Below are 22,650 nucleotides of genomic sequence, written 5' to 3'. Positions count from 1 at the left end.
GTTCTTCTCCTCAAAATCTGTGTTCTATTACTCTTCCATCACTCTTTCTTCTACATCTTCTTCACTTTCTCTTCTCATCGAACCTGAAATCTCTTAGTGATCAAGACTGAACAGTCTTAAAAACCTACAGAGGTAAAATGGGTTAATAGGTCTACTAATTCTTTGGCTGATGCTTTAGCCAAACAGGGGGTTTCTAGGGAAGATCTTTTTTGTGCTTCTATGTAAGTTGCTATTAATTTGGAAATTTGTACTTAACTAGCCCGGAGAGGTTGCAACTCGTGCCTTTCCTTGGAGACTTTGTACTATTGTCTATTGCTGATTAATAAAATTATTTCAATTATCAAAAACAAATGATGATATTTGATTAATTTATCCTAAACCAGTGAGTCATATTGGCTAAAGGCAGCATTTAATAAGGTTATCCATTGAAAAGTTACCAAATGCTGCCTAAATTGCCTAGTTACTTAACAAATTGTCAGACTAGATTGTGGACATGACTGAAGAAAAAAAGAAGAAATATCACTATCAACCTTAGTTATTAAGTGGATGGAAACAATAAAAAAACAATAAGCTTCTTAAGAAATGGTAGAGTGGATGAAAGAAATCTTCCCTTCGTCAAACAGAAGTGAATTTGTTGCCCTAATATGTCAGTGGTTTTGGCTTCAGAAGGATGAGTTTTTTTAACAAAGCTCCTCTAGGGAAGTGGCTTTGGGGATTCCCAAGGGAAAATGCATCTTCATGGAGGAGGATAATTACTGCCAAATATGGAAAAATGAGTTCAGTTGGGCTTTGACAACTTTTTTTTTATCCTATGGTGTTAATTTCTTGAGAAGTATCTGAAAGACTGATGAATACAATGCTCTTATAGGCTTCATAGTGATAGATGGTTCAAAAGTTAGATTTTGGGAGGATACCCAGAGAAGTGTAGGTGTTTGGATTTCTCCTTGTCCTCACCTTTCCAAGGACTCATCTCCATTTGATAGAGTGATGGATTTTCTTGTCTGTCTGAGGCAGAATTGTTTGGTCTTCACTATTTAGAAGACTTCTCCTGACTCCTGAGTAGAGAGATGAAGTACATATTCTTGCTTCAGAAGCCGGAAGGTGTTGTCAGTTTAGCCCAATCAGAGAGATAAGAGCATTTGAAAGAAATCAAAGGTCTTTTGGTGCAACTTTTCATGGCTAAGGGACTTCATAGTTTGTAATGACGATTGCATTTGGAGTTATTGGATTCCTCCAACAGTTAAAGTCTTCATGTGGCTGGTTTTCCTTGACAAGACCCCTGGAATCAACTGTCAAAGTAACTGAGGCATTCCAATCCTTAATAGGTATGGTTTTTTGCAGATAGAGAAATCATTGGATCACTTATTCCTTCAGTGCATCCTTATTTCTACTTATGGGAAATCTTCTCTGTTTCTTTTGGCATGGATTGGCTGTATCCTTTCAATATGCGTTCCATTCTTCTCTATTGACCTGGTTATCCTATTGGCTTCCGAAGGGACAGTGTTACGGGTCATGGCTCCCTTTGTTGTCTGTTTTTTTTTAACATTTTTTTCCTGGGGAGAAGAGGAAACATAGAATTTAGAAAATATGGAAAGGCCCTTCTCTTGAATGTGTATGGATGATTATAGTATATTGATGGGATTAGCTTTGATGCTGAAGGAGTTAAAGAAAACATTTAAAAAGTGATTTTTTTTTTAATTGTCTGGCAGTTTTGGGTGTAGATGGTGATAAAATGGAAATTCTTTTGGATTGCTTGTTTGGATCCTATTTGTTACATATTTTCTCATGTATTAATAAAGATTTGTGGATTACTCATAAAAAATCAAATTTATGATAATCAAGAGAAAGTTTTCCAGATAGAATTTATTATCTTTAAAGAACTTCCTTTAGGGGAAAATAATTATCTCTAGCAAGCATGGTTCAACTTGACCAAAGTAAGTGTTACAGACCTTGCGTGCTTGTTCTTCCTTCAATTTAGCAACACGTATTCTCTCAGTTGACATCTCTATTTTCTTTCGCAAGTGCTCAAGTGCTTAATTCCATGTAATACAAAAACAGAAACTAGTAAGTTTAGTTGTACATATAGAAGTAGACAAATGAAGGATAAAACAGAAATAGAACTAATATCATTTTTTAATTGTATAGAACTATTATTCCACTACCTGCTTTCTTAGGTCCAGCTGTGAGTTTCAACTCCAGTGAGAGATTTGCCAGCTCTCGTTCAACATCACGGATTTTAGAATAATTTTCTTCAATATACCTAACCAATTCATGAAAATATTAGTGGTAAATAAAAGGCCAAACTTGCTGATAGTGGTAAGGACTGAAAAATGCATGGAGAAGCTAACCCCTGATACTCACCCCTTTGATTCTAAATTTTTGCTTTTATATCACATTCTTCCACCCTGGGAGGCAAGTTCCCAATACAGGCCATTACCTAATGTTGGTCCCAGCTAACTGGGTCTTGGGACTTGGGAGGGGTAGACTATGTTGTGCGGCCTAACAATGTGGGCCTTGGCCCATTTATGTTATGATTTCCTATTTCTTGTTGGGCTATACTTCTGTTATTAAGTGTTAATGGGCCTGGGATTCCTTATTTTGAGTTACTCCATCTCTTTCTAATGGGGGGTAAAGTTGTAATCTTATATTTTTAATGTTGCCCTAATATAAGCCACCCAATTCCAAATTTCAAAATACAAACATGGTATCAGAGCATTAAGCCGATCTCATCCTGCTTACCTATCTTCTTCACCCCATCTTTCGTCTTAAGTTTTCTCTTTTATTGTTGGATTAACAAGGAGTTCTACTGCTGATCATGGTTGGCTGAAGTTTTTTGGGTTTTATCCTTGGAAAAACTCCAAGGAGACCCAGGTTAGTTGCTGGTATGCCCAGGTAGGGCAAGAAACTGTGAAGTAGTCGTATGGACTACCAGAAAGACCTATTTAACAGGTTTAGCAACAGGACTTCAAGTAGTAACAGTCCAGGAGATTAGTTTACAGTCCAGCCAAGCTTGTTTGCGAAGCTTGAGTAAAGGGAAGTGCTATTAGACCCGTTCTACTTGCTGCTTTTTTGGTTCTGTTGAGGTAGTAGTCGACTACTAGGAAATCTCTCCGTGTAGTAGTCAACTACTAGAAACAGAATACTGATAGTAGTCAACTGCTATGAAATCTCTACATGAAATAGTTGACTACTTGCTACACGGTATTGCTTTGAGTGAGTTCATAATGTCTTCTAGGACTAGTGAGGTATCCTCTGGAGGTTCTAGGACTGTTGACAATGTTATTCACCTTGGAAACCTTATGGTTCAGATTACTAATGTGAAGCTAGATGAATACAACTATAGGGAATGGACCATTTCAGCAAGATGGTCCATAGGGAGTCATGGACTACAAGGCTACATCGATGGGAAGATTAAGGAACTCAAGGAAGATGAACCAAGTTATAGGACTTGGTGTAGGGAAAATGCAACTATGATGTCATGGTTGATGACTTCTATGACTCCCAAAATTGTGAGGATTGTTCAGTATTATACAACAGCCCACAAGATTTGGGATAAATTGTACAACACTTATAGTGGAAAGAAAAATATAGCAAGGATTTATAGGCTGAATCAAGACATCTTTAGTTTGACTCAAGGGGACATGACTGTAGCAACTTATTTTGCTACATTAGAAGGCTTATGGGAAGAACTTGATCATCATTTAGTCCTTGAGTGGAACAGAACCAATGACAAATAAAGGCATGACAAGCAAATTAAAGAAGGAAAAATATTCAAGTTTTTAGCTGGTTTGGACCATTCATATGAATGCATTAGAGCTCAAATTTTGGGGAGAGATGAACTTCCAGGTCTGCATCATGTGTTTTACCTGATAAGGAATGAGGAGATGAGAGGGAAAGAAATGGGAATTGGTGTTCCATTTCAACCTAGTGAGCAGACAGCTCTTGTTTCCAACAGCTCTAAGGGTGGAAAAGGGACTGATAAGAAGAACTTGAAGTGTTCACATTGTGGGGGAGAGAGGCATACTAAGGATACTTGCTGGATTCTCCATCCACACCTTAAACCAGCATCCTTGAGGAAGGACAAGAAGCCAAACAGATATTACTGTCTCTAGCAGCCAACTACAATTGGGAATTGCACTAGTTGGATGTCGAGAATGCCTTTTTGAATGGGGATCTTCAAGAGGAGATTTATATGGATCCTCCAGCAGGTTATAACATGAATGGAAAAGTATGCAGATTGAGGAGAGCCCCATATGGCAATCACCTAGGGCTTGGTTTGAAAGATTATGCAAGGCAATGAAGACTGTGGGATACTATCAAAGCCAATGCTAATCACATACTATTCCATAGAAGAAATGGAGAGAAACTGACAGCATTGATTGTTTATGTGGATGACATGGTGGTGACTGGTAACAAGAAATGATCCAGAAGAGATCAGAAAACTTGAGAACTTTTTGGCCTCTGAGTTTGAGATAAAGGACTTGGGACCTCTAAGGTACTTCTTGGAAATAGAGGTGCCAAGTCTAAGGATCCTTTGACCTCCTGAAGGAGACAAGAAAATTAGGTAGCAGGCCTAGTGAGACTCCTATTGAACAAAACCATAGATTGTAGGAAAAGGATGAGGACCTTTACCTAGACAAGGAAAGATATCAACAACTTGTGGGTAAACTTTTTTTTTTGATGAATGACTTATGGGTAAACTTCTCTATCTATCATTCACTAGACCCAATATTGCTTATGTTGTCCATGTTGTTAGTCAATTTATGCATGCTCCCCGAGTTGTACAAATGAAGGCAGTGGAGAGAATATTAAGGTACTTGAAGACATGTCCTGGAAAAGGGTTGTTATTTAAGAAGCATGAAAAACTTAATGTTGAAACCTATACTGATGCTGATTGGGCTGGATCAGCTAGAGACAGGAGGTCTACAACTAGATATTGCACATTTGTAGGTAGAAATCTTGTAACCTGGACTGGAGAAGCAAGAAACAAACCATGGTAGCTCAGTCAAGTGTTGAAGATGAACACCGGGCAATGGCACAAATTGTGGCTGAACTTCTTTGGATCAGGATACTCCAAAAGGAATTTGGAATCACAATGTCAGGACCCTTGAAGCTCTATTGCGACAATCAAGCTACAATAAATATTGCTAATAATCTTGTTCAGCATGATAGGACCAAACACATTGAAATTGATAGACACTTTGTGAAAAAAAGGATTGTGTCTAGAGAGTTATGTACTCCTTGCATGCCATCTACAAGACAGGTTGCTGATGCATTCACTAAGGGACTTGCTAAAACCAGATTTGGAGACTTGGTATGCAAGCTGGGAATGATGGACATCTATGCTCAGCTTGAGGGGGAGTGTTGTGAGACCTAACAGTGTGGGCCTCGACCCATTTATGTTATGCCTTCCTGTTTCTTGTTGGGCTATACTTCTGTTATTAAGTGTTAATGGGCCTAGGATTCCTTATTTTGAGTTACCCCATCTCTTACTAATGGGGGCAAAGTTGTAATCTTATATTTTTAATGTTGCCCTAATATAAATATCAGTTTGAAGGGCTGGGTAAGATAAGCCGCCCTATTCAGAATACAAACAGACTGGATACGGTCCTAACCTTTGGCAATTTTTTGCACATAGTGGCCGCTCTCAGATTCAAACCCATGTTCTCATGCTTGCTAGCCCAAGATTTCTATTCACTCCTTGTCTTGCCAAAGTATCAACCATATTGTTGGTTGATCTCTGAATCCAGTTGAACTTGAAAGTTGTCCTGAATTCCCTAGACAACTGTTTTACCCCTCTCATAAAATGATTGAATTTCAAAGAGCATGTTCTATTCAATGGATGATAAGAGGTATACTTCTTGGAATTGCAACTTTATTGTTAGGAATTCAATGCCTTAAAGAAGTAAGAAGCATTCAATTGTTGCTCAACCCAGTCACATGGTGTACTCTTTTGGCTGAAGACCTTACAAGAACTTGAGCTGATTGTAGATGGTAAGATGAATCTATACTTTGACATTAAGGCAAGAAGCCCAGAATAATAGACAATAATCCATCTGATTCAACACAATAAAACCAAGCACATAGAATTTGATAGACACTGTATTCATGATAAGCCAATAAGGCTGCTACAAAGGGATATACCTTCCCTTTGTTAAGACTGATGATACTTAGATGGTATTTTGACCAAAGGTGTAATCAAGAAAATATATGTTTAGATTCTTAGCAAGTTCAGTATGTTACATATCTCATTAGTAATATATATATATATATATATATATCACACATAGGATTAATCGTAACAAGGCAATATGCATGAATAAAAGATCATGGGCTCATGTCTCGCTATAAGCATTTTGAAAAATAAATGTGGTGATAAAGACGGAACTTACTTCTAATTATGAAGAAAGACGGATAGCACATAAATGGGCAAAACTGTAGCTGGATGTGTTAAAAGAGGGTTGATGATCATTGTATTCTGGGACCTTTCTATATTGTTATACTCTGGGAAGTACTTGTAATCTGTTTTTAAATTAATAAAAATTCTCTTTTGCTGATCAAAAAAAAGATGGATAGCACATAAAATACTTGAGTCATTCCTCTTCGCAATATGTTGGGGTATTTGGAAGGAAAGAAATGAGTGCAGTTTTTTTAAGATAATACAGGTCAAGAAGAAGGATTGTAGTTCATATCCATTCATTAGTTGTGGAATGGGTACTAATTCATCATGAATTTAAAGTAATGAAAAGAGGAGATTTAGAGTCAAGTCTATCATCATCTTTGAGTTAGAATATTGGGGGATATTGACTTTGAAAAAGAGGTTCTTTGTTTAGTGTAATGTGGTTTTGTTTTCACATTTTGTTATGGAGAAATCTCGTCAAGAATTTCTTGTGCCCTTTTCCATTTTAATGAAATTTCTTCTTATTCAAAAAATAAAATAAAATATTTAGATTATAATTGAAACCTAGCTTCGTGAAAAAGAAAATCTAAATGAAATCAAGCAAAAAGTTCTAATAGAAACTCCAAAGTCTAAATGCAAAACTAACTCAAGAGTCCAAGAGGCTCTCTATAATTCCTGCATAACAATAATTCAAAGGTAAAATAGAGGCCTAAAACTAACTTGAGGCTTATAAAATTAACCTATTTCTCCATAGAATCTAAATATACCTCTCTACATTCACCAAATAACTTTTTGTATTGGGGAGCTTAGTCAAGACCCCCTAAATAATGTCTCTAGCCATAAACTTCGACCTCTAAGGGTCTGTTTGGTTTGAGGAAGTATGCATCTGGAATTGAAATCGGAATGGCCCCCATTCTGGTTCTAGCTGTTTGGTTGATCGGAATAGGATTCCCATTCCCATTCTAGGCGGAATGGGATTCCCCCTATGGGGGAATGGCCATTCTGCCCCGCCTCCCTATTCTTCTTTTTCTTTTGACAAAAAAATAAATAAATAAACCACTTCAATCCAAAACCCTAATCAACCAAGTCCTCAGCATTTTACAGGCATTCCTCTATCCAAGTTAGCCACCAATGATCAGTATCTCTGGCGAGGTAAGACCAAGTCCTCAGCATTTTACAGGCATTCCTCTTCTTTCTCCCCTCTTCTCTCTTCTTCCACCCCCTTTCTTTCTCTCCCTCTTCCTCCTCCCCTCTGTCACCCCCACAGCTGCTAATAATGTTGGCAGTCGGTATTAGCAGATCCTTATTCTTCCTCCCCTCTCCTTTCTTCTTTCTTCCCCTCTTCTTTCTCTCCCTCTTCTTCCAAACCAAGGCCCAGCCAAACAAAAATTTGGAATCTACCCTCTTTCTTCTTCTAACATGGGCAAAATTGGAAATTTTGGCTGATCCCGGTTCCGGCTTCTAGTTGAACCAAACAGAAACAATCAGAATCTGATTCAGATTTCCGACTGAACCAAATAGGTGCCAGGAATAGGTGATTCCAATTCCAGTCCTGTCCACGAACCAAAGGACCCTAAATTATTTTGCAGCCCAAAAGATGTTCCAGGGATAAATGCTGAAATCTGTGTTCAGTATTTTGGTGCCAAGTTTTGATGGAGTGAATATGTATCTACTTAATTGGACATGCATCCAACATAAAGTAAATGCGGCAACGGTCCTAGGGCTTTTGGCTTATGGGTTAAGTACATAATAATTGTCATCAAAGATTACCCCACATTTCAGGTTCAAATCATGGAAATGGCTACTTAGAGCAGGGAGTTGCCAAGATGTCAGCTGTGGAGCGTGGTGATAAATTACAGCCCCAAATGTTAAATGGCTTGGCTTGACACATTCTAACAGTCCTATGGATTTTGCCATATTGGTTAAGTACGAACTCCATCCTTATAAAATGTCAACTAGATTTCATGTCATTCTTTTATTAATCCAAACAGACCTTCCATCTATTATCATGTCTACTGTCAAAAGATTCATCAATCCCATGATGCTATGGTTTCAACAATGATCATATCCATGTCCTTCATATGTGCATTAAAAACTGCAGTGACTCCCAATCTTTTATTTGCTCTCCTATACAAAGGAAGAAATGGAGTTTTATAGTTCTACCCTCGCTTTTTTCTTTTCTTTTTTTTTTTGTGGAAATTTCTACCCCCGCTTTTGCTATTCCAAAATTACCGAAGTTGTTTACTGAAGGATTAAAGATACACAATTGTCATGACGAATGCATACAATCTCCAGCGTGGAGGTAGGACCTCGGCATCAGGTAATATTAATGATTCATGCTGCTCCCGTGAGGAACACAAGCATCAAGCATCAAAAATCGAAAGTATAAACCCTGTTCTATGGCCTTATCTTGAACTTATCTCCTGCAGTAATATCCTTCATAATTCAGACCAGTTAAAAAAATATACCAATCTGAAACTGGAAAAAATCCCAAAGACCAAGTCGCTTCTTGTCAACAGGAGATCCTATTAGTAGGACTCTGTTGTTTAGTCCATATGGTTGCCCCGCCCGTAATATCAAAGGAATCGAAATACAGTATGATTCAATTAGGTGGGAAAATGAGATAACCCTACCGAAACAGAGAAAAAAAAACGTCGGATCCAGAAAAAGAAAATGCGAAATCAAGAGCAATCAACTCGGAAGTAAACAAGGGAAATAGAAGGTACAAGCATGAGCACAAACTTAGTGGAGCCAAAAATGATGAAAGGAAAGACGTAAGGATAAGCGTGCATACTTTCTCAATTGAAGTTGCTCCTCCTCGATAATCTGATAATCGTCAAAGTAAAAAAAAAACAATTGCCAGGATTAGTCAGCGGGAATGCATTACAGAGATGAAACAAATCGGCACACACAGAGTAGGCAGACCTTCTCGGTATAGGCAATAACAGGGGCTTCTCTGGGGAGACCATCGGGTCCAATTTCAGGAAGGAGAGAAGGATTCGTAGCCATTGAATTTGGAGCAGAAGCTGGAATCGGTAGGTCTTAAAGTCTCTGATCTGGATCACTCGCTCACTCCATTACATGGTTCGTCGATCAGCATTCACTCAATTCATTCTCTTAATAATGTGATCGCCCTCACTTCTTCAATCTTGGGGTCGGTCGTAGTTCGTTCGTCCTCCGTCTGTCTGTGTATCTCGTGAATCGTGAATTGGCTGGCAGCCGACTCCTCCGTTTCTGTGTGCCAGTGTGCCTTGCTCCCTCTCACTCTCTCAGCACTCCGCAGCCGACGCGCTCTGCCTTCTCTACTAAACATCAAAATCCATCTACTGTCCAAGATTACCCTCTATATTCTCAGGAATACCAAGTTTCCCAAAATCAAAACGCCAATCACAACGTGCCACGTTGTCCTGAATGCGGATTCAACATTGCTTAGCTGACGTGGCGTACTGTCCCAGTACCCAAGACGCGATGAATTTAACTTGAAGTTAAAACCACAAAACTGAGGAACGCTAATGAACAACCTTTTGACTTACAACTTATGACTTTGAGTTATGACTCATAAGCAGCTGTCAACGGATCGGGTCTGGGTCAGGTTCATAGAATCAGTTCTGAATCGATTACTAATTGGGATGATCCAGAAACATCCCGGTCAATAAAGAGAGGTATCTATCGGATCCAGACCCAATTATATTTAAAATAATACTAGTGGAAGGCCCTCCGTTACAAGGGCTCGCTCATAAACTATTTTGATTTAAATCACAGATTTGATCTCGAGTTTGAGTTTGGCTCGAGTCAAAAGCTCAAAAGTGTCAAGTTGAGGTTTCCCTAGTAGGCAAGGTGTCAAGCTAAGGTTTCCCTTAGTTGACAAGGTGTCGAGCTAAGGCCTCCCTCAGTTGTCAAGGTGCTGAGCTGAAATCTCCCTCGGTGACCAAGGTGCTGAGCCGAGGTCTTCCTCAATGGTCGAGGTGTCATCTAGCTCGAGCTCGGTTCGAATTAGAGACTTGAGCTTGAGCTCAGAAGTTCGAGCTCGGCTCGAACTTGACTACCTTTGATTGTAGGTCCCCTATCAGGCAAGGTGTCGAGTTGAAGTCTCCCTCAGTTGGAGAGATAGTGGCATTCTTGTAATTTATAAGGAGAGAGAGAGAGATGGCATTCTTGTAATTTGTAAAAAAGAAAAAAAAAAGAGAATTGATAGGAGAGAGAGAGAGTGGCATTCTTATAATTTAAAAGAAAAAAGCAAGAGAGAGAAGGAGAGAGAATTGATAGGAGATAGTGGTATTCTTGTAATTTAAAAGAAAAAAAAAGGAAAAGGTGAGAGTTGGTATGGCACTCTTGTAACTTTTAAGAAAAAGGCAAAAAATAGATTTCATTTCCCTCATCCTTAGGCCTTCTTACTTACACATTTCAGCTTAATATATTTATATAGATTATTTATTTAAATAATAACTTCAATTTTTAATTTCGATAATATAACCTTAATAAAAATGATAATGGTAAAAAAATACTAAATTTTTATATATTAATAAATTAAACATTTTAACTAATATTATCTTATTTATCGTTCCAAACTTAAAATATGACAAAAATTATAAAAAATAAAAATATATACTATATCATATTATATATTTAATAGAAATATAAAATCATCCGTTTTGGATTTAAATTGATTCCAAACACACAAGAACCAAAGCTGACCCAATTATCAATCAAGACAAAATCATGAAACCAAAACTATTATAATTAGTTTGATTATATCATATCCATTCGATAGACCCCACCCATTAACAGCCCTACTTATGAATACCACTAACCCTGATTAGTAGGTAGGCCCTGGGTCCACAAATTTTGGATCACCAACATTTGGGTCCAGCTCGAGTTATAATCTTGGAATTTATAAGAGATAATTGCAGAGGCCATTGTTTGGTGTAATGGCAAATTCTCTGGCTGACAAGCGTGAGAAATCCAGAATTCATCCAACTTCATGTTTGTTTTGACATTTCAATCCACTGGTAGTTAAGTTGTTCATGAGGCATCCGTTAGACCTAACTCACTAATTAGGTCTAATATACAGCACCTCGCCCTATGAGCTATGGGGCCAAAGCCAAATTAAAATACCAATACAAAAATTAATTAATTAATTAAAATTTCAAAAGTTCATTTTGAGAGTGTGAGAATGATCGGATTCATCAACCCCTTGAGAACGAATCTGTGCTTTAGAACGATTATTTTCATCATTTTGGTATTTATTGTTGTCAGCCCTGTGGAATCTTGGTTGGGCAATTTAGTAATTTTACTTGCCATCAACTCTGATAGTGGGTTGGGACAAAGTGTTGGGTATAGGATGACTATCTTTAATTTACCCCAAAAAAGAAAGGAAAAGAAAAGAAAGAAAAACAGAGGGTGATAGTTCTAAATATAATACCTACTGCATTTTGCTTAGGGTGTTTATTCTGTATGACTGTATCCAGTCCAGCCTTCCCAAGAACTCAGATAACTCCAATATTGGGTAATGGCCTTTTTCTATTACCATCTTCAATATGCTTCCTCAATTTTCATTACAATAGAGGAAGGATGCTTAGTAACCCATTGGCTTACAGGACAGACTAGATCTCACAGAACCTATTGCAAGAGAAGAGATCAATATGTGTTACCTTAGCAAGGAAAACTCAAGATACATTAGTTGGATAAGAAAATTCAGCAGAGAAATACTGATGCCTCATCATGGAATGGCTTTGGGCAACAATTCTAGGAGTGCTTCTCTTGTGGGCAGAGCAGGAATGGCTCTTCTTTCTGTAACTGTGAGGGCACCACATGCATTTGCAAATAGTATAGCTTCCCTTGATCGCTCCGTCAAATCCTGCCAAGAAAGAATAAACACCTTAAGCAAATACTAATAAATGCATTGGTAAAAACAAATTGAAGCTAATATTTGAATCTCAGATTGTTGTGACACTATGATTCCAAATTGATATGCTCAATGCCTTTTTCCCTTTATTATGTAAAAAGAACAAAGATCTCCCCCCCCCCCCCGCCTTCACAAGGACATCTGATATATGCGCATATGGCAAAGCCCCGGATTGTGCCACATGGCATTGGCCGGATGAGATCTTGGCCGTTCAATTCTAACTGCCTCTAACCATTCCATGGCAAGGTCAAGCATAAAAGAGGGTGCCTAACTTAAGTTAAATCCATCTTGCTGATTCTTGCTCTCTAGCTTTCTTATTCTCAAGTGACCTCGTCTCAAGCCTGGTCCGACCCCTCTCAAGCACTTGACTAACTTGACCGTCGGAGTCTCCGCCCCGGGGATAACACCCGGGGGCCTCTGACGTGTGCTCTCCTCTTACTCTCAGGCTAGACTCATCGGCCTCGGTCAGAAGTGAAATTACCTTATTGCCCTCAGCCCCATCCCTGACAGCAGCAACAACATCCATAGAGGGGATATCCCTGCATCCTGTGCACGCAGATGCAGGAAGCACAGGCTCAACCTATTGAAAATAAAAATAATCAGATGTTCCAGATATATTGATAAATTATATAATATAGATTATGCTGTTAATTTATTTGCATGTTTGTCCAAGTGAGAGAACAACAGGTGATACAACGAAAACTTTTCCCATCTAAACAGCTTTTCCGCTTCAGATTCAGAGAAAGTTCCTGAAAAATGAGTACTTTCATTTCATGGAATTTTCTATGAATATAACATAGTTTATAAGTTAACAGAATGACTCATCCACTGAAGTGTGCTCTCAATGCACTGTTCCTATTTGTGAAAGTCTGAAATTCTTTTTTTAAAGGTCAATGCGAGGTGTAGGAAAGGATAGATGTAACAGCCTTACCCCTGGCACATACAGAGAGGTTGTTTCTAAGATTGGAACCCTGATCATCCAGGTCGTAATGGAGCAACCCAACCGTTGCGTCAAAGCCCACCCTCCACAAACAGATTCTCATTTTTATGATTAACTTGTTTAGTTACTTAGTAATTTGTTTGGTAAATGGGGCTTCTTTGTGAAGACAAATTATTGGATTCAGGTTGTGGGATCAATATGCATATTACCAAGTTACCTAGCTGACAATTTTGATGGCCTTTCCCAAAGATAAAATGTCTTCAAGTTCAAATACAGAAGGCATATCAAAAAAAGAGTTAATGGAACAGAGATCAAGCAAAATATCCGAAAGTCATATAAGAAAATAGTAGTTGAAGTGGATAGGCCAACAAAGAAAGCTCACAGAAAATCAAAAACAAACAAAAAAAAAAAAAAAGATTTTGAGATTACTCTGAGATTATAATTTTAACATCTATTCAGCAATAAAGAATCAAAGTACCTGATACAAATTTGGGTCAGATTCCAGATTGCATAGTATCCCACTGACAAATGCATCACCAGCACCAGTTGTGTCAATGGATTAATTGGATTTAACTTTAACACCAGCCATCTTACCCCTAAATTTCTTTAGTCAGGTTGATCACAATGACAAAATAAATGATAAAGTACAATGGAGACACAAAATGTATTAATTCAACATATAAATGCAATGATTAGAATAATACAATAATGATTTCTACAAACTCTTAAAGCCCAGAGCTATGTAAATAGGATTTCTCATATAAAAATGTTTACAGAGAAAGCAATCTATTTCTTATTTCATCCAACTTACTAAATTGTCAAAGTCAAAATTTTCTTTAAATATGAACCATCAAAATCATTCGTCAAAGAGCTCTACTATTTTCATCTGTTTTTTTTTTTTTTTTTCTGAAGAAGAATTAAGAAAACCAAAAATAGGCACTTACTTGTTCTTGAGACCTCATTAATGAAACACCACTTCATTAGAAACCAAATTTAGTGAAGATATACAATTCTGAGAGCCTGTGGACCTGTTTCAAGATATTTATATATATGTGGACACAAATATTTTTTTTTTCTCTTTTTCTTTCGAAGGAGGGGTTGGAGGGCTTTCATTTACTTGTTTAGAATTCTGGCCAAGAAAACAGTCATATATGCTTACCTTGGTATAATACCTGCAGCCTTCTGGGCCTTCACTTACAAGCAAAAGTTTAAGATGAGGATGGAAGAGTTTCTTTTAACACCACATTATCATCATAAGGATCATCACCACCAGTCAAGAATGAAATTTCTTCCTCACTTATCTACAAATTCAAAAGAAAACTCCAAGCATCCAATGTTAATTAAGGCACAATGGCCCGAAAGAGTGAGGCATAAGCCCCAAGGCGTTGTAAAGTATAAGCCTAAAAAATTAAGAAAAAAATGAATTAAAGTTTATAAATGATAAAAATAACATATGGCATTCCAAGTTAGAATGATAAAAGGTACAAACATCTATAAAATGAAAGCTTATAGGCAATAAGTTCTAGCATTTTAAGTGTTAAACAAAATAATAACTAACTAATAGTTACAAACCTTTTACATATCAAGTCTCAAAATCCAAAGTCCTCAAATTATTCAAATGACCAATCATAATGTTTTAGGTTATCAATCTCCACCATTGAATTTTTTTTCACAAATGGGATCATACGATGAACCATCTATACAATTGATATTAGATTTATGGTAAATGAAAGAACACAACTTAGTTGATTTAATCTATTAAAAAAATAAAAAATAAAATAAATCCATTAGGAATGTAAATGAGAAAAATAACAAACTTGGGATGTTGGATTTAGGCCCCATTCGCTTTTCGGTAAATTATTTACCTAGATAAATGAACTTATCCAGGTAAGTGCATTTACCCATGTATCAGCACCCGATTTTTGCTCGGTTCCCTCTCTAACCTACTCCTTACACTCCAAATGCCCAATAAGACCCTAGAATTCTCTCTAGAACATGTCAAAACCCTAAAAGACCAAATTTCGACTCAAATACCTTCAAATCCATTGTTAAAACTATAATATTTCCTTCTGGCAGCCGTGATTGTGCCCCATCACCACACCTATTACACGATTAGACCCCATTATATGAAACAAAATCTATAAATATCCAATCACAACAAATTTCTGCCATAAATTCCTTTATTTAACCATCCACCTATCGGATACGGGAGAGGGATGCCTAATCTCTTCCTCCTCCCATCCAAGTCTTACCCAAGCTGGTTAGATTGGTACCTTATACATGGAGTCACTAAAGGACCAAAATGATTTTAAACGAAAAAACCCGGGAGGCCCATCACTCCCAACTTTTTCCCAATGATGGGTGGCGACTCCAAATCAGCCCCAAGTGATCCGTTTTCAACATTCACACCATGTTCTTTTATTTCCCAAGTAAATAAGACAATAACCATTTTAACCATAAAAATCCATTATTAAAATGGTATTTTTGTTCTATCCAAGTGTTGACAACTTTCCCCTAGGTGAGAAAGTTATTTACCCACCTGGGAAATGGGTATGCCCACGAAAATAAACTTTCCGTGGTCCTCACATAAATATGAAAACATAACATGAGTTTCTTGGTCAATAGAATCCCATTGACCACAATTCCCCCCCCCCCCCCCTCTCGAAATCCAAAAAAGGAATACCCCAAAATCTTCATTTGACTTAACCAAGAGAAAATAAGAATATGATTGGCCTTTTTTTTATATTGAACTCTTCGATAACACTAAGAGAAACTAATAAAACTTGATTTTCCCTATTGGCTTTTCGTTTTTTACTCTTTTTATTTGATTCATAATTAATAAAACACCCTTCTTATATATTCTGAATCTCGAGGCTTAACCCTTCTTTACACCTCAAAGTATGCCTCACGCCTTGGGTGCATGCCTCTTTTTAACAAAGATTTAAGCCTTGAGCCTGGGCACCTTAACTCAAGGCATACACCTCACACCTCAAGGCTCAAGCCTTTTAAAGCAATACTTCTGCACTAGTATAGGGGTTGCCCAAAGTGAGAAACACCAAAATCAGCATAAATGTCAGCTGGCTTAACTTGATGCATTCCAATGATCTTAAGAAAGCAATACTTCTGCACTAGTATAGGGGTTGCCCAAAGTGAGAAACACCAAAATCAGCATAAATGTCAGCTGGCTTAACTTGATGCATTCCAATGATCTTAAGACTTTTGATGTATTGGCCAAGAATGTGACAAGATCGGATCCTGATTTCACACTCAGTCACTCACCTTGGGTGTGTGAGATGGCTAGACGAGGTCAACTTCCGTTCACTTTATTACACATTAGCCATGCACAGCACTAGATCTCCAATGCACAAAGTCATCAAGTGGTTCATAGCCTTCACGTTACGCCCCCTTTTTCATTTTCTTAAATGTAAAGAATGAAAAATAAACGAAAAACAGATTTAATTTCCTTAGTTCGAACAAAATAGGGAAAACCCATTCAAGAGAAAACCCTAACTCTTTTTTCAACCAAATAAGAATCAATTGCAGAGAAACCATGGAACCCAATCCCTGCCTTAACAACTTTTCTAACACATTCACTAGTATGTGATTTTTATAAGAAAAAAATATAGTGCAAGAAATAGAAATACGATATAGATACCCGCCAAGTAATATTGTTAAGGGGGCAAAAAGGCTCCAATGTCTTCTGCTATCTAGGTGTGCTAGAGAATCAACTCTTTTAGTGAACTTTCCAAAAACTATATTGACTAAAGAATCTTAAGCTGATATCAAGGACTCAAAAAATAAAAAATAAAAAGGAGTGGCCAATTATGGTCATAAGATTACAATGATGGATGATCCTTCCCCAACAAAATGCAATGCTTGACTAAAGAATCTTGAGAGGGGGAAGCTTGGTCAATGTGATTTTGGTTCCCATTGACCAAGAATCCCATTTTTTTTTTTCAGATTTATGTGGGGATCGGGGAAAGTTTATTTTCTTAGGTACTATTTACCTGGGTAAGTGATACCCATCTCCTAGGTGGGTAAATAACTTTCACATATAAGGGGAACGTTGCCAACACTTGAACGGGACAAAAATGCCCCTTTTAATAATGAATTTTTATGGATAAAATGGTTATTGCCTTATTTACATGATAAATAAAAGAACATGGGTAAATGCACTTACCTAGGTAAGTGTTTCCTAGGAAAACTTACCCAATTAACTGCATTTACTTGGGTAAGTAACTTACTGAAAAGCAAACAGGGCCTTAGGGTTTGTTGGTTTTTTGGATTTTGAGAGGGGGGAAAGTTGGTAAATGGGATTTTGGTTCCCATCGACCAAGAAACCCATGTTCTCTTTTAAGATTTATGTGGGGCTCATGTAAAATGTATTTTCCTTATGCCCATCTCCTAAGTGGGTAAGTAACTTTTCCACTTTGGGGGGGGGGGGGAGTTTCCAATACTTGGATGTGACAAATTGTCCCTTTTAATAATATTTTTTTGGGAGAAGTACAGACAGGCCCATTGCAGAAACCCGAATCCCAGGCCAGCCCATACAGAATCTGTAATAATAGTTAAATTCAACTTTTGAAATCATAGGACGGATTCCCACGCCAACTAAGCATCATGCTTTTCCCTATGCTTTTCCTATGAGGTGGCAATCCAGCTTGCCATCACCGGTCGACAACATCAACAACAATCCCCCTAAACCCCTTACCATCACCAATCTCTCTCCTGCCCTAATGCACGACTCCTAGCTTAGCGTCGCTTATCAGGGCGTCTCTGGAGCTTACAATGAAGCTACTACAGGCAAGGCCTCCCCCAACTACCAGGCCATCCCTTGTGACTAATTCGAAGTGGTGTGGCATTTCAAGCAATGGAGCTCTGGATCGCTGATCGGGCCGTCTTGCCCGTCGAGAACTCGTTGCGGGTAGCATTCACCAGAATTACAACCTACTCCTCTATCTCACCTTGCCCAGAATGAAGGAGTACCTGAGTTGTGTCATAGCTACCCGCAAGCCCTCTCTTAGTGCGAGCTGACTCTGACTAAAATGGGTCTCAACATGGTGCAAGAGGCGGTGGATGACATGGCGGGAGTAGCAGAGTTCGTGGCGACAAACAACCTGCGGGACACAATGGCCATAGTGAGCGCGCGGGCGGCAGAGCTATACGGGTTGGAGGTGCTGGCGGACGGGATACAAGACGACTCAAGCAATGTGACCCAATTCGTGATGATGGCTTGAGAGCCGATAATCCCTCGGATGGACCGTCCATTCAAGACGAGCATAGTGTTCGTCCACGACAAGGGGACGTCGATGCTGTTTAAGGTGCTATCGGTGTTCACATTCCGGTATATAAGCCTAACGAAGATTGAGAGCCAGCCGCATAGGAACTGCCCGATAAGGCTGGTGGACAGTGCCAACATAGGGACAACAAAGCACTTCAAGTACATGTTCTACGTGGTCTTCGAGGCGTCAATGGTGGAGGTGAAAGCTCAGAACGCACTGGCCGAAGTAAGGGGTCACTTCATTCCATTGTAAATCATCTTAATACTCATAAGCTCATTTTTCTGTACTTCGGTTGTACAAAGTGTTGGGTGTGGTACGGGTATAAGGGCATGTGCCGAGTGTTAATTGTAATGAGGTCATGCTATTGTTGTAATTTCTTTTAATTATAATGAAATAAATAAGAAGAAAGTTCTGAGGTGATGTTTGTGGACATAGGCAATTTAGCAGAATCATATTAAATTTGTTGTCTTCCTTCCTCCGTTTCTTGATTTTTGTTATTTTTGTTCTTTTTTTCTATGCATATACAGATTGTTGTATTGTCTGCTATGTCACTCCCAACAATTGGTATGTGAGCTTAACATTTCTGACTTGGGATTCTGCCAAAATTTGTATTTATTGCTCTGGTGTTATATATGTTAAATATGGTTCGATATACCAAAATTTAATAGTTCCAACTGTGCAATCTAGGAAACTGAAGATGCATGTCGGGTTGGTAAAAGAAGATTGTACAATTTTTTTAAAAGGGAAAGAGAAGAAGCCTATTGACATGAAGGATGAACAGTTTGAGATTGCCGATATTCATTTTTGCTTTAGAAGATTCGGTCTTATTTAACGTGTCCAAGGAAACCACTGTTAAGGGTTTGTGAAACAAGTTGCAAAATCTCTACAAAGGAAAATCGATCTCCCAACAGAATCTTCCTTAGATGACAATTCTACAACCTAAAAATGAAGGACAAAACCTCTCTACAAAAACACCTAAACGAGTTAAACACTATAATAAGCAAAGTGCAGCGGGATCACCTGAAGTTCCTTTCCTCTTACCTCGCCAACATCGGTGATAGACGGTGGTCTGCTTTTCCTTTTTCTTATGCGTTTTATTCTTCGTTTAGCAGGTGCCTTTGCCACTGTTTCCCCCACACCGAAACGTGTTTCCCCTTTGCCTTGCATGGAAACCTCAGGAAAACTAGAGCAAAATGGAGGCTTCAAAGGAACTTTTCCTAATCTCTGAGTGTAGCAAAATAGGGGAAAATGTATCCGAGTCCCACTTATTTCCTTCAATCTTTCTAATAGACGATTTCTATAGGTTTCACCACTTAGGAGGAAGCCAACACTCGACCTCTTCACTAGCTGGGCAATCGCCTGAGAAACGCAACACCAAGCATCTATGGAGAAAGATTTCATGGTCCCGGATCCCATCCTCTGCCACAAACACCTAGATCGACTTCCCTTGTACACACACCGAGCAAAACCTTCCTTTGAAATTCCAAAGGCCACCATGGTTGATATTGCGTAGTCATTGATGTTGGGTATCAAGTGTGGATACTCTGTAAGGGGTATAAGGGTGTGTGCTAAGTGTTGATTGTAGTGAGCTCATGTTGTTGCTGTTGTAATTTCTCTTGTTTATAGTGAAGAAGAAAGCTCTGAGGTGCTATCTAGGCATTGGCCAAACCATATAAATTTGGTGTTCTCTTCCTTCATTTCTTTGGCTTTTGTTCTCTTTCTTTCTGTGTATATACAGATTGTTTTGTCCATTGTGCCATTCCCAACACATAAACTAAGGATAAAATGATTTTTTTTGGTAAATGCCCTCTGCCATTGGACTGAAGACTGAAGAATAAAGAGGTGTTCTTTCTACGTTAATGGCATCCAAGGAAGAAGAGTCAAACTGCGTTAATGCCTTCCGCCATTGGAAGAAGAGGTCTGGATTCTCTTCTAACTGCTTTAATGACTCCCATTCTCCACTTGCAAATGACTTTTGCCCCTGGCTAAAGCTTGAAGAAGAAAAACTTCTTATAATCTTTAGGGGGCGTTTCTTTTTTCTTTTTTCGGATTTTGGTTCCTATTAATTAAGAGTCCTATGTTCTTTTTCAGGTTTATGTGGGGAATAAGAAAAGTTTATTTTCCTAAATATCACTTACCTGGGTGGGTAAATAACTTTTCTACCTAGGGGAAAGTTGTAACACTTGAATAAGACAAAAATATCTTTTTTAATAATAGATTTTTATGGCTAAAATGCTCATTGCTTTAAAACATGGGTAAATGCACTTACCCGAATAAGTGCTTCCCAGAAAAACTTACCCAAGTAACTGTATTTACCCGAGTAAATAATTTATCAAAAAGCAAGCGGGGCCTTAATAGCATGTGAGAGTTTTGTTGTTTTGTTGAGGAATTTTCTTGCTGGTTAGGGGCAGGAGGTTATTGGGAGTTTTTTTTTTTTTTTTTTTTTTTTTTATGTTTGGCCGGCCCCGCGGTAAGGGTGTATAAAATCTTTTCCCCTAATTCTTAAAAAAAGTTTCTTCGCAGATGAGAGAGAGAGAGGTGAGCAAAAACAGCATGACCGTTGTTGATTTTGTTAGCTTGTAATTTTTTTTGTGTTTAAAAAATATGACAGATGCTTTTATGGGCATCTATCTCCACAAGCAAGAGAATTCTGCGTGAGAGCCTGTTTTCATTCCTTGAACTAAGGTTTTTAAAACAGGACCAAACAGGGAACCGTTTTGGGTTCGGTTCCCAAGTCAAATAGTTTGATCGTCAGACTATCCATTCTGACAAAAAAATAAAAATAAATCTAAAAACCTAAAAAATAGCTAAAAACCATTCTCGGGTTGAATGATCTGATGATTCTATTGCTTAGATCAACAGTTTGTTGACCAAATCAACGGTTTTTGACCAAACAGCAGTTTTGGGGTAAAACGGAACCAATCAAGTGACTGGTTCCCAGTTTTTTCAGTCCCTTCCGGTTTTGAAAACATTGCCTTAAACAACCCAGAATTCCTCTTACTAAGCTTGTGTTAGTATTATTGTCGTGTTAGGATCACTACAAATTTTTGAGAAATGTATCTTATCGCATTACATAGCATAATCACTTCAATTAAAAAAAAAAAATCAAGTATGAGATTGATTAACTGAAAAAGCTTCTGATATAAAGAAAAAGAAAAACTTCTCCCAATTTGTATTCACCAATTCGCAACATTATAGGTACAAATTAAACAGCAATCGTATCGAGCTTAGATACTCTCTGCATGTTGGAGGAAGAGGAGCTGCAGAAGATGATGAAAGATGTTGATTGCGAGGGTGATGGATTTATTGATTTGAACAAGTTAATTAGGTTGTTGAAGACGAAGGAGATTGATTAAGTGAAGGTTAATCACAGAGGATCTGAAGCATTCTTGGCATTTGATATTGATCAGAACGGGTCCATGTCACCAGAGGAACTATAGATGGTGTTCAAGAGTTTAGGGGATGATAAATGTTTAATTGCGGAGATGTGTTGATTAATTTTAAAAAATTGGATGTTATGAATATCTAGGGTTTTTTTTGGGATAATCTGAAACATCAGAAATTCACAATTCTCAAATGCCCTACAAAGTAGCCAACATCCTTGATGCCTATCACACATTAATTGGTGAGTGTAGAAAGTACAGGATATCTGATTTTGAGAAATGGCCAATTTTCCTTGAGATTGTTACTCCTCTGTCAATTGGACTGGTTTTGGTTCAATCCTTTCCAGTCAATGTGAATCCATTACAAATGGATCAGGTCTAATATAATCCAATAAATATTTTTGACCATTTTGGACTAGTTCAATTCAATGTCTGAACCTCCAATCTGTTCAAATTTGTTTTAATTTAGATTAATTTTAACTCAAACTTGGTCCATTAACACCTATATTTCTATCTTCTTTTAATGGACTAGATATTTGCTTAAGCCAAATCAATCCAATATAAATTCATTACAAATGGACCAGGTCCAGTCCAATCCAATAAATACTTTGGACCATTAAATCTGGACTGGTCTAATTCAATATATCTTGTTAGTCCATCCAATCTGTCCAAGTTAATTTTGATTTAGACAGGGTTCCATCCAAAAACCGATCCATGGACACTCTTACCTAAGCATTCCA

General features: G+C 38.0%; 2 protein-coding genes and 1 pseudogene across 2 annotated transcripts in view; 1 reads left to right on the top strand and 2 right to left on the bottom strand.

Moving 5' to 3' along the window:
* The window catches only part of LOC104608347 (uncharacterized), a 30,659-nt gene extending 20,985 nt beyond the window's left edge, over positions 1-9,674 (bottom strand). Inside the window, exons 1-4 of the mRNA XM_010274305.3 lie at positions 9,326-9,674; positions 9,195-9,226; positions 2,163-2,260; positions 1,950-2,032 (exon numbers count right to left, since the gene is read on the bottom strand). Of these exons, the coding sequence (XP_010272607.1) occupies positions 1,950-2,032; positions 2,163-2,260; positions 9,195-9,226; positions 9,326-9,409 (297 nt within the window). The 5' untranslated portion in view covers positions 9,410-9,674. The remainder of the gene's footprint in view (positions 1-1,949; positions 2,033-2,162; positions 2,261-9,194; positions 9,227-9,325) is intronic.
* Positions 9,675-12,119: 2,445 nt separating this feature from the next.
* Positions 12,120-15,291, bottom strand: LOC148790657 (putative fructokinase-6, chloroplastic). Its single transcript, XM_088890324.1, has 4 exons — positions 15,280-15,291; positions 14,487-14,546; positions 12,787-12,885; positions 12,120-12,257 (listed from the first exon to the last, which is right to left on the bottom strand). The coding sequence occupies exons 1-4, from the start codon at positions 15,289-15,291 to the stop codon at positions 12,120-12,122; spliced, it is 309 nt and encodes a 102-aa protein (XP_088746450.1).
* Positions 15,292-17,888: 2,597 nt separating this feature from the next.
* LOC104608440 (arogenate dehydratase 3 pseudogene) lies at positions 17,889-19,755 on the top strand (annotated as a pseudogene).
* Positions 19,756-22,650: the final 2,895 nt, after the last annotated feature.

Source organism: Nelumbo nucifera, chromosome 6 (assembly GCF_055504915.1).
Source record: "Nelumbo nucifera cultivar China Antique chromosome 6, China Antique-T2T, whole genome shotgun sequence".
NCBI lineage: Eukaryota > Viridiplantae > Streptophyta > Magnoliopsida > Proteales > Nelumbonaceae > Nelumbo > Nelumbo nucifera.
Note: the sequence above shows the minus strand (reverse complement) of the source record. Positions and strands in the feature narration are given on the sequence as shown.

Excerpts from the sequence above, each read along its gene's own strand:
- LOC148790657 (XM_088890324.1), bottom strand. Across the intron at positions 12,886-14,486 it reads ATCCTTATGATGATAATGTG|GTTGAGCCTGTGCTTCCTGC; the intron begins GTGTTAAAAGAA and ends TATTTTCAATAG. Across the intron at positions 12,258-12,786 it reads ATGGGGCTGAGGGCAATAAG|GATTTGACGGAGCGATCAAG; the intron begins GTAATTTCACTT and ends CTTTCTTGGCAG.